The sequence below is a fragment of the Macrobrachium rosenbergii genome, chromosome 13 (genome assembly GCF_040412425.1).
Source record: "Macrobrachium rosenbergii isolate ZJJX-2024 chromosome 13, ASM4041242v1, whole genome shotgun sequence".
Classification (NCBI taxonomy): Eukaryota; Metazoa; Arthropoda; class Malacostraca; order Decapoda; family Palaemonidae; genus Macrobrachium; species Macrobrachium rosenbergii.
In genome coordinates, this window is record NC_089753.1 from 24,679,341 (window position 1) to 24,691,988 (window position 12,648).

At 38.1% G+C, this 12,648-nt stretch overlaps 2 protein-coding genes across 7 annotated transcripts in view; one reads left to right on the forward strand and one right to left on the reverse strand.

Annotated features, from left to right (window-relative positions):
* Positions 1 to 12,648, reverse strand: part of LOC136845041 (tigger transposable element-derived protein 1-like) — a 289,897-nt gene that overhangs the window by 211,229 nt on the left and 66,020 nt on the right. The gene's annotated exons all lie outside the window — the stretch shown is intronic.
* Positions 1 to 12,648, forward strand: part of LOC136845042 (piggyBac transposable element-derived protein 3-like) — an 85,859-nt gene that overhangs the window by 65,170 nt on the left and 8,041 nt on the right. The window contains exon 4 of one of the 6 annotated variants that reach the window (XM_067114775.1): positions 4,534 to 5,976. The exons of the other annotated variants lie outside the window; for them this stretch is intronic. Coding sequence (XP_066970876.1) covers positions 4,534 to 5,867 — 1,334 coding nt within the window. The 3' untranslated portion in view covers positions 5,868 to 5,976. Of the gene's footprint in view, positions 1 to 4,533; positions 5,977 to 12,648 lie in introns of those variants that run through there. 6 annotated transcript variants of the gene reach the window in all.

The window sequence follows — 12,648 nt, forward strand, 5'->3', positions numbered from 1 at the left end:
AAAAAGGAAAGGGGACATGTAAGAGGAAGCAGACATCATATTTCTGTAAACAGTGCCCACAAAACCCTCCTCTTTGTGTTGTCCCCTGTTTTGAAATTTTTCATACTGTGAAGAATTATAAGAAAACATGTAAATGTAAGGATGAAAAGAAGTAAATATGTCTTTTTGTCAATTGTTTGTAATTTTTTCATATTTTTTGTAATAAAATTTTACTTCCATAACTTTTCTGGTTTTATTAACAATTTTTGATATTTTCCAAAATATAACAAAATTTGTACTAGTTTTGAATCAAAATTTAAGTACATAATCATAACAATATTTCAGTATATTTCATTAATTTAGTTATTTTTCATCATAAAAACATATTCCAACCCATTTTACATGTCAATTGTGATGATATGCAATTTTCGTAATTTTTTTGAAAAAGTACGTTTTTTTGGGTAAAATGGTCAAAAATGTGTTAAAAACAAAAAAATATAGAGTTTAAGAGTCATGAATAGATGGAAAACATTGTTTCCAATATCAGGGTACTTAGTACAACTTCAAAATTTGCCGGCAAATTACGTTTTTCGGGGACAAAAATCCTTCCAGCACTACGCAGCCAAAGGGTTAAGCGGGACAAAACTGTCCAACCGAGTTCCAAACCAACAAAAATTGAATACTCAACTTAGAAGAGGATGCGTCCTGATTTCTTGAAGACATGATGAGATGAAAAAATCCCAAAAATAAGGAAAAGGGCACAAAAAACACACCAGTGAAAAACAACGTGTGTACTCGTGAAAAGGTGCTATGAGAGGATGTAGGTTCTGGGTAGAAGTAGTAGTAGCGAGCGGAGAAGGACCGCTGTAACGGCACCCCTTAGGTAGAGGGGTTTTGGGAGAGGAGAGATCTATTTGGGTTAAGCATCTGTGGTAGTGGCTTCCACTCGCTCCTAGATGACATACCGACATCCTATGAGGATGATCGCTCCAGAGGTAGTAATTCTGGCATCCTGTTAGCTGTATAGCTTTTTTCTCTGGTATATGTAGCAAATATTTATACCTAGAAATGGGTGCTATATGGGACATTTCACTGGGCGACACAGGTCGATCCCAGAAAAGAGGGCACTTTCCCTTATCTTCAGCGAAGCTGAACCCAGTTTTTCCCATGTCAAAAGAACCTGCAAGAAAGAGAAGTGACTTGTGCATGGTGCAAGAAAGAAGTGACTGTTGCACATGTGCATCCGCCCTCTTGTTTACAACTGGGCCATTAAAAGACCAAGAAGCCATTGTCTCTTTCTGGTCTAGAGTGAACAGTTCATGTTGTTACCAGCACTCCAAAAAAAAGTCGACTTTTTTCTCCGTTTTCATTATCGAACATCATGGAAACATCAAAAATAGCAAGATAAGTGCTTAATAATAACTTCCAGTTAAAAGTTTAGTTTTAAACCTTTGGAATTGATAATATCCTTGTAAAAGCCGGAACCTGGCTCGTTGATTGCTAGCCTACCTAGTTTCGTAAAGCGTTCATTGCTACCTAGTATTGTAAAACGAAAATTGTTTTAAATTCGAAAATGGATGAGAGCTCCAAACAGACAGAAGAAGATCCAGACAAATCATTTTTAATATCCATTCTTCCTGATTACAAGCAACTTAATGATGACGAGAAAATAGACTTCAGACTGCTGACTCTCTTCAATTCTTTCCAAGCATCCGACGAAAAAAATCACAGAACTTACAGCCAGGTCAATTACCTCAAGTACCCTATCTTTCATCTCAGCAGTACGTAATGAATCCTTCTTATCATTTTCAAAGGTATCCTGCTTCTATGTCAAGCAGTGATATGCAAGCACCATTACATGTACAGGGACCACTTCATATGGAGGCATCATTTCATCAAATGCAGGCACCAACTCACATGCAGGGACCAGCTGATATGCAGGCACCAGCCCATATGCAGGGACCAGCTCACATACAGGCACCATCTCAGCTAATGCAGGCATCATCTCCTGTGGAAGCACCATCTCCTGCACAAGGATCCTCTATGCAATCACCAACTCCTGTCCATCATGGCACCATAGATACCCAATCCATGTCTTCACAGGACTTTCAAATGATTGACGTAGTCTCCTCAATCTCCTTACTAAACATCTTGCTTCGATTATGAAATAGTTTTTCAGAATTCATGGAATATTTTATTTTTGCATTCAATTCTTCTATTTGGATTTGAATTATTATAATATACTGTAGTTACTGTATTACATTACCATTTTTTCCAGTGAATAAATCATGTAATAATATTTATTTTTTTTACTCACCTTAGTGTAACTGTTAATCTTTCTTCTGGAGATATTGATCTTCGAAACTTTGTATTTTGCTTCGAGATATGAGGCCTCAGCACTTCCAGCAGTTCATCAAAAGAAGCTTTAGACATTCGTTAATACTCGAAAAACCTTTCATCATATTTTCATATATTCTCATGAAACTTTTCAAATCTTTTACTTGTTTCTCGTTCTGCATTAAATGGGTGAATCCAGTGTTTACCACGACTTGGCTCTTTCAGTAAGCCCTCTGCTTCTAATGTGCAAATAACATTCAGTTTGGACAACATGATAGTTAACCTATCTATGCTAGCTGCTGGGGATAGACTGAGCGACTTCGCCGCTTATGTGTGACAGGATGCAGGTGATGTGGCGGTGCCGCATACGGCAACGCCGCATAGTGTGACACCGCCCTAAGGTTACATGCTAAAGCCTCCTCGCACTAACCTGGCGGAGAAGCCCCGCCTACCATTGTAACTGCATAGATCGCAGGATTCGTTAGTATTGTATCTATTTAGAATTTAATCATTAACAAGCATACAAAATATAACATATTACAAAATCTTTATGTAATATATAAATTTCTATTCTTTCTGCATAGTTGCTGAAACAAGAAAAAAACGAGTGCAACTGTATGCAAAGAAATGGGAGGCGTGCTGGTTAATGGAACAGCATTGTTTTGGCGGGACTGTCGACTCTTACACTTGTCACCTCATCAGTTGGTTTCAGTGACGTCAACAAATTTCTGATATTTTTCATCCCATTTGAAGGTACTTACATAGCTTCATGTATTTACCTATTTAATTTCCTGCGTACACTAACACAAAATAAAGGTGTCTTTTTATATTTATATTCTTGTCAGTGGGGAAACATCGAATGATATTTGTAATGAGTGATTGGCAGAGGAAGATCAGATAAGCATTACCCATAGATCTATTAAAAATTTTCCCCAGCTCTCCAGTTCCGATCCAGTTGTTAAAGGCTGTGTCCATAGATGTTTGGTTAGGAATGGAAGGTTTGACCCAATTCAGCAAAGTTGGGTAAACTTTCAGAAAAGTGTTTGATATTTCGTAACAAATAAAGTGAAAAAAACTGGTCTAAAACGAGGCATTTTCTTCCATCCGTTCTGTTTTATTTATTTATTTTTTTATTTTTTTTTTTATCCAATGGCAATATTGAGTACCAGTATAGGATTTTATCACAGAGCTGAATTTGAGTGTTTATTCCATATGTAGTCAAACTCAGAAATCATTGCTAGAATTTAGAATACTTGGAAATAGTTGTGGTTCACAGATTGGCTAGGCTATTCACTAAAATTCCTTGGTTAAGTGGTTGAATCTGGTGGAGCCGATTGGTAACCTCATATAGGTCTAGTTCCAATAATTGTGTAAACCGCAAAATTATATCTCCTCTCTATTTACCCTTTGTTTTATTCAACTATACATTTAAGCAATTGTATCATAAGGCTTGTTTATGAATTTATGCCGTCGTATTGTAAATGAAGCTGTAGGCTATAGGCCTATATGTGGTTAATTGCCTTCATTTGCTAACATTCACTTTTAAATTATAACTTTAACGTTATGTCATTTTAATACATGTTTCTTGGCATACAGGAAATATACATACAATTTTTTTACATATATTTCCCGATTCAGTATTATTATTACTCAATAAATACATGAAAAACTATATATCTTTTATATTTCCCCTTCAATTAACTCGAAAACAGCATAAAACTGCTGTCTCGACAGATTATTAACATTCTTCATGCAAGATATTCTCTGTCATCCAGTAAAATTATATATATATATATATATATATATATATATATATATATATATATATATATATATATATATATATATATATATATATATATGTATGTATGTATATATATAGATTATTAACATTCTTCATAAAAGATATTCTCTGTTATCCAGTAAAATTCATATATATATATATATATATATATATATATATATATATATATATATATATATATATATATATATATATATATATGTGTGTGTGTGTGTGTGTATGTATATGTATGTATGTATGTATGTATGTATATATATGTATGTATGTATATGTAATATATATATATATATATATATATATATATATATATATATATATATATATATATATATATATGTGTATGTATGTATATGTATATATATATGTATGTATATATGTACAAAATTCTAATGGACGTGATTCCATTTTGACAGGGAGATGTGCCATGGCTCAAGAAAGAAGAGAAGAGGCCCATTGCAATTCACGGTTAACGAGCCAATCAAGGAGAATTATTCTGAACGTATATAATCACTATCGAAATCAAGATCAAAGAGAAAGTGAGATGGATGTTGAGCGTAAGACTGCTGCTGCTACAGGCATCTCTGTCCGAACCCTTCAACGCATAAAACGACAGCATAGAGAGCATGGAATAAAATCTCCACCCTGTAGGACAAGGATATCACCTGTGCTGGGAGCAGTCAACAACTTTGATAAAGAGTGCCTACGGCGAGTGATCCTCTCTTTTTATGAAAGGGGTGAAATTCCCACCATAGAATCTGTACTTGAAAAAGTGAAGGAGCCACCTATAAGTTTTCCTGGTGCCCAGACGTCTCTACGCTTACTTGTGAGACAACTTGGATTCCGTTATAAGAAGGTTAGAAGCGGAAGATTTATGTTAATGGAGAGAGAGGACATAGTTGTTGCGAGGAACAAATATTTGAGAATCCTCAATGAAAACAGAAACTCCAGCAGTTCAAAGCAAGAGATTTATCTAGGTGAAACATGGATAAACCAGAATGACTGTGTAAGTAAATGTTGGACAATTGCTGATGGATCAAAAGGCCCAAAATTAAAAACGGGTAAAGGTGACACATTCATAATTTTACATGCAGGTGGCCGTGACGGATTCATTCCAGGAGCTCTATTATTTTTCACATCAAAGAATGGCAATAAGGGGGACTGTCATGACAGCATGAACTATATGTGCTTCCATGATTGGTTTCAGACACAGCTACTGCCAAATATTCCAGCGCATTCCCTTATAATAATGGATAATGCTTCTTACCATTCAAAAATGTTAAATAAAGCACCAACCAGCAGTTCCAAGAAATGTGAAATAATCCAGTGGCTAACAGAAAACAGCATCAACCATGATCCTTCACACAACAAACACGAACTCCTTGACCTTGTCAAAGTAAACAGATGTAAGCAAGTGTATGCCATTGATAAAATAGCTAGTGAAGCAGGTCATCAAATACTCCGACTTCCCCCTTATCACTGTCAGTTAAACCCCATTGAACTTATCTGGGCTCAGATGAAGACAGAAGTAAAAAAGAATAATTCTCATGGAAACCAAACTTTGAAGAAAGTAGAAGTAGCAAGAACTGCCATAAACAGCGTAACCATAGAAGACTGGAGGAAATGTATACACCACACGAGGGAAGTTGAAGATGAGTATAGGAGGAAAGATAGAGCCTTCGACCATCTATTGGAAAGTTTTATTACAGACATCAATGATGACAGTAGTGAATTTGATGGAGACGAATGATTACATAATGAGAGAAATAGAGATTGAGTGTGTGTTTGTCTTGTTTTTAGGCTTGTGTATATTTTCAAAGTGTTATATATTAAGTAGGTAATAAATATTATTGGTTTCCTCTTTGCCTTTCTTTTATAGTGCTACCAAACAAAGTTTATAATGCATACAAATATGCCTAGCCTACATTTCAAATTTAGTCAACAGTTCTCCAGGTTTTGAATATTTATGTAGGCCTATAGCAAATTAATTTTAGATCACCTTAAACAAAGGAGCAGTGCTCTTATGATTAAACCCAAACATAAATTCAAATACAAATTGAAGATCAGCTAATCAGTAAAAGCAATTGTGTTTATGTCACTGAAATCAGCTGATGAGGTGAAAAGTGTAAGATTCGATGATCCTGCCAAAACAATGGCTGTTCCATTAACTAGCACGCCTCCCCTTTCTTTGCCCACAGTGACACCCACTTTTTTTTTTATGCAAAGACAAATATTTCAGTGACAGCAACTATGCAGAAAGAACAGAGATTTATATATTACATCAAGATTTTGTAATGATATGCTATATTTTGTATGCTTGTTAATGATTAAGTTCTAAATAGATACAATACTGACGAATCCTGCAATCTCTGCAGTTACAATGGTGGCTGGGGCTTCTCCACCAGTTTAGTGCGAGGAGGCTATAGTTCATAGCAGTTAGTCTGAATGACATGAAAATTGGAATTAAAAATTTCACTTGGCCATTGTAAAAGGACTAACAGTGTATAAGTAATAAGCCATATACAGGTATGAAAACTAACCTAAACCTTAGAGGGTTTAATATAGATATTTAATTAAATGTATTACAACTGCACACTTGTAATCAAGTTAAGGGGATCGGCTGGTTTCCGACTTTTTTAATGACAGGTTGTTGATACATAGGGGGTTTGTTTAGGGACATTATGTGGAACTTCTGGGGAAAAAAATTTTGGTCAATGACCTTAGGTTTTGTGACACCAGAGCAATTTTCGGCCAAAATTGGCCATTTTCAAAATGCATCTTCTCCTTTGCTTTTAGTTTTTAAGGGATGGGATTTGAACCACGTATAAAACACATATGAACCTTCAATAAAATGCCAGGGATTTTTGATTTTTCAATTCTTCTTCGAGATATGAATTTTTTTCTTTTTTATGAAATTTTCCTGGAAAAATGACAGAAAAAAAAAGACCAAAAATCAGCAACTCAAAATATTAAAAATCCCCGGCATTTTATTAATCTACCATGTTTCCCCATGTTATATATAAAATTTCATTTAGATTGGTCCAATACTAAGGGAGGAGATGCATTTTAAAGGCGAAAAACTTATGTTTTGAGAAACGGGCCTTCAAAGTTTTAGTTACATAAAAAAAGTAAAAGGGCCTTCAAAGACTGTGTTACAATTAATTTTATGGTTTTAATTTTTATTTTTGGTTATTAATTAATGCAAAATGATTATAAATAAGAATATTAATTGATTATTTATGTGCCTAAGACACATTATTATAAATTTTAGGTTCCTGGTCCCCCCCTGTCTGATCTTGTTGCAAGGTATTACTCTAGGGTATCATAGTTGCCTACACTTTTTTATTAGTGTCTCGAATCCATCCCTTGCCAAATGGATCCTGGAAATTACTTTACATTCACAATTAGGGATTCATGATTCAAGTAATTCATCAAGTCTTGCTTCACTTATTATGATCATTTTATTTTCACGATCGTCTATAATATCAGCCTCCAAGCTACTGCTTCCTTCTTCTAAAATATCTTTGCCCTTTAGTAGTGACGAACGAATAAAGAGGCTTTTAGGGGTGGATGTGGTTGGTCTCTGTTTAGGCAGCCGATCCCCTTAACCTATAATATGGAAACTATATGAGGAACTACAGAAGTGTCCCTCACTTACAAACAATTAATACTAACTAGCTTCTAATAACAACTTGCTTTATGTCACTACAGGGACACCATTAGGCAGGATCCTCAGTTCAAGTGTTCTGTAGCAATTGCTCAGTTCATTTTATGCCAGTGGGTACTGTCCATACCACCTGCCATGAGCACAGTTCTTGTAAAAAACAAGGAGAATTTGCTTGGTTACCAGATGTGGGTGAGATTTGTAGTATGCTCCTGGCAGCACATTTTAAGGATGAAACAGCTCCTTTTAAGCTGTCTCAATGGGTCCTAGGGTTCAGTCGGGGGAGATTGTATCTTTCCAGCAAAGTAACATCAGTCCCCAATACCTCCCAGGTTAACCTCATGGAGGAAGTAGAGGAATCTTTACATGGAGTTGACATTCTTATTAAAAAATATGAAGTGGACATTGCCATCAAAATGGCCCTGCTGAACCCAAAAGGCTCAGGGACACAAATTTTAGCTAGCCATGGGAGAAACCTTCCAGAAGGAATTCTATTTCCCATGCAGCTATTGTTGCTGAATAGGATCTTTCCCCCAAGAGGGATACTGGGATCCAACTAACTCAGACTGAAATGTCTACATTTTTGGAAGGATATAGTAACTTGCCCCAGACTTCTGCCCCTTGATTTACAGGCAGTTACAGTTCAGTTGCTGAAGCTCAGTTAGATTGCACAAGCTCCCCCAAAAAGGGATACACAGTTTGCTGCAAGCTCCCCCAAAAGGTATACACAGTTTGCAGCATTTGGTCAGTTCCGTAAGGAAACTGAGTACTATCAAAGATGCCCTTGCCACTGAATGGCAATATATAAGGGACATGAAGCATGATTCTGGAAAGGAAAGTAGTCAGTCATGTATGCATCCAAGTGTGAAAGTACTACATCCTGTAACTGAAAAGTGTGTAGATACAAATGCTGGAACAACAAATGGGTCAGTTCAGAATACAGAAATTCAGATCAAAACATAATAGGGCTCCAATACTCACCCCTGATGATACCGATAATCCTTGGCGAGACGCCTCAATGTGCACTTTCTCTCCCGATGGCAAGTAGGTAATTAATGAGAGAAAAACTATGATCGAAGTTGTAAATGTAGAATTTACAAACGGCAGCATTCCCTAATGCAGAATGGCACCTGATACCATCTTCACCAGACATGGAGAAACCACTAATAGAAATGGTTTTCTTACCTGTGCCTATAGCATTAAAAGCTATAGAATTCACCCTTTACTAGGTCAATGAAAAATGGATATCTACTTCCATTTTTGAATAAGACCCAAGTTGCCTTCTGTCCCTTCACTTTCAGAAATATTAATCATGTGAAGACAGATTTTCAGAATTTGTAGTGGGTAGAAACAAGAGACAATGGCAGAATTAAAACCATCTGCCAGTCATCCCAGTTTTGGGAAATTCCACCAAGGAATGGGCAACCCTGCATTAACGGAACCCTTGCTTTATGGATTCAGGATTGACTCCAGTATAGAAGTTGTCACTTCCCTTCTGCAGTCTTTTGCTCTACAAAAGCCCACTCCCAAAAGGCTTCCAATTACTTGGTCCTTGAACAAGGTGCTTAGACTTCAATCAACCCCTCAATTCAGTGGACCCAATACAACCACAACGCACGTGCTACAAAAGGTGATCTTGATTGCATTAGCATCAGGAGCTCTTATTAGTGAACTGGGCTCTTCTTAGATGGGGATGATGCATCACGCAAATAGCTGACCATCAATTATTTTTGTCCCCTGCCGCATCATTCCTGGCCAAGAATGTGGATCCTTTTAAATCCATTCTTATAAGAAAACTCAATTTAGCAGACGTGACATTATGCCCGGTTCAAGCACTTAAGGTTTACCTAGAAGTCACAGCAAACATCCAAGAAGGTCCTATTTTCCTACACCCTAGCACAAACTAACCACTCTCCCTACAAAGGCTGAGAATGATAGTAGTATTTCTCATTAAAAAGGCAAATCCACACACTTTTCATAGGTCACATGATGTTAGGAAAGTAAGTACGTCATTGGGCTTCTTCAGAAATGTCTCTTTCGAAGAAGTCCCCAAATGTACAGGGTGGTCAACAGTTAAATTACTGCCACATGCTCAAACAAATTCGACTACACTGTGTATCAGTAGGTGGCATGGTTGGTCTTAACCCTTAGGTGCTACTGCAGAAAACCAGGGGTCTTATTGACGGTGAGTATGCTAACTATTGCCGGGAGAGGGGTGACAGCACTGCAACCAAACCCAGCATGCTTAGGTAAGCCACTGTAGAACTGCATCCTAAAATGTAAGTTCGTGTATAGTTTCTTGTTCCTTGGTATCAAAACCAGAGTATTTGGAATAAAGAATGGGACTTGAAATCTGTGGCTTGACCTTGGACTGGAAATGTTGTTTCCTTTGGGGTGTTAGGATTACAAAGTGAGAGCTTAAGCCTTTTTCGTCACCTGTCAATTTCTTTGTAAAGCTCGAGGACAAAACAAGCGACTACGCTATCAAAAAATAGGTTTTGATGTAGGGAAAACCTATTTTTTGTACTCGCTGTTGAGTCCTCAAAACCCTCCCACTTCCCTGACGAAAGTGCATGGGATCTGGGCAAGGGATCAAGCTGCACTGGCCAACGGAGAGTAATGGCTCCTTGGTCTTTTAGGGCCCTTACACACGAGGACACTAGTGTCCGCCACCGGTGTCGGACTAGTTGCCTCCCATATTATCAAATGGAGCCTTTCACACGAGGCAACAGCAGTGTCCCAAGCAGACAACTTCCGGGCAACAGATATTTGGTGTCTCGCTCCGCAACACGTGGTGGACACTGACGGTTGCCGCCACTCACTGCAAAGCATTGTTTTAAATGGAAGCTTTCACACGTAGCCACCAGTGTCCACCACCGCTGCCCACTGGCCAGCTTCTCATGCTCAGTTTGACACCCACCATCATCCCATGATGGAAGGAGACGGCCTATCAAGGACAATTTCAAAGAAGGTGGAGGAGAAGCTGAACACGGAGGACTTCATTTGTGAAATAGAAAAACTACCAGCACTATGGGACCCATCTTGTGAGGGATATGCAAATAAGATAGAAAAGCAGAACTGCTGGAATGCAATAATGGTGAAACTCATTCCTGATTTTGAAGAGAAACCCCTCTCAGAAAAGAAAGAAATACGTAAGTCCTTTATGTTTATTTTTATTTTCTGTTTCATTACATGTTCACAAGGCAAGTAAAGAATCTACTGTGCTTACGTATACAAGTTTATTCATTATTACACACACAAAAGTTACCCCATTCCTGTCACCAACCACACACCCACACCACCACACCATGTCACCACCACCTACCCACACCACCACACCATGTCACCACCACCTACCCACACCACCACACCATGCCACCACCACCTACCCACACCACCACACCATGCCACCACCACCTACCCACACCACCACACCAGGTCACCACCCGCACCATTGTCTAGATACGTTGTAACTGCCATGGAAGTATACCTTGGTCACTGACGAAGTAGTCCGCAAATTTGTCTCTCAAATGGCTGGCAAGTCTTGAAGTTGGCCCTGCAGCAGGTGCCATATCAAAGAGCCCTTCCACGGTTAAAGTATCCTCAATTCGAACGCCATCTCTGTCTCTTACAAAATTATGCAAAACACAATACGCCTTCATGATGTCCTCTGCCAGTGATAGGCTTACATTGAGTGGTCGATGGAAGATGCGCCATTTGTTTGTAAAGGATTCCAAATGAGCATTCAATGAGTCTGCGGGCTCGTGAAAGTCTGTAATTGAAGATGCGTTTCTTTTGACTCAAAAATTTACCAGCATATGGGCGCAGAATGTGTTGGGATAGTCCAAAAGCGTCAGCCACAAATACAAAAGGCATGGGTGTTCCAAAGCCTGAGTAGGATTCTTGTGGAGCAGGAACATTCAGGGTTTGATTTTCAAGTTTCCTGAAAAATTTACTCTCCTTGAACACAGTTGTGTCAGAAGACTTCCCATATGCACCTACATCAATAAATATGAATTTGTGTGATGCATCGCATACAGCAAGAAGCAAAATCGAAAAGTAGTTCTTGTAATTATAATACAAAGAGCCACTATTCTCTGGTTTGATTACCCTGATGTGTTTCCCATCTAAGGCACCAAGACAATGAGGGAAATCAGTCTTTTGGTAAAACTGAGCTGCAATTTCCAACCAAAATCTTTCTGTCACATCAGGAAAACAAACTGTCTTCACTCTTTCCCAAATAGCCTTGCAGACTTCCTGGATGATGTTTGCGATGGTAGATACGCCTAGTCTGTACTGGTATTGGAGATCAGTCATGGTGTCACCGGTGGCCAGATACCTGTAGCAAAAATTTAAAAAAAAGTAGGAATAGGTTAATTGTGACTGCAGCACACACACACACACACACACACACACACACACACACACACTGACGTTGTACAGTTTGCAAATCGTATTTCTGATGTTTATGATTTCTCTTTGTCAGTGGTTGTTGTTCAGAAGAAGTGGAAGGGAATCCGATCCTGCTATGCCAGAGAGCTGTTGAAGAAGAAGCAAGAAAAGAGTGGATCAGGTGCCTGTGGACGGAAGCAATATGTCTACTTTGAAGCCCTGCGTTTTCTTGAAACTGTCTCCAAACCCACTGCAAGCAATATGGATGAAGAGACTAATCAGGATAATGAACATGAAGACTCCCAAGAGCTAGGTCAGGAAATGCAAACTTGGGAGACTGAGAAACGTCCTGGAAAACGTTCTCATAACCAGTCTCGGAACACAAAAAGTACTGATGATGAACTCATTGAACTCAAGAAAAAAGCATTGCGTGAGAATCAACAGGCAACAAATGAAAACGACGAGGATAGGATGT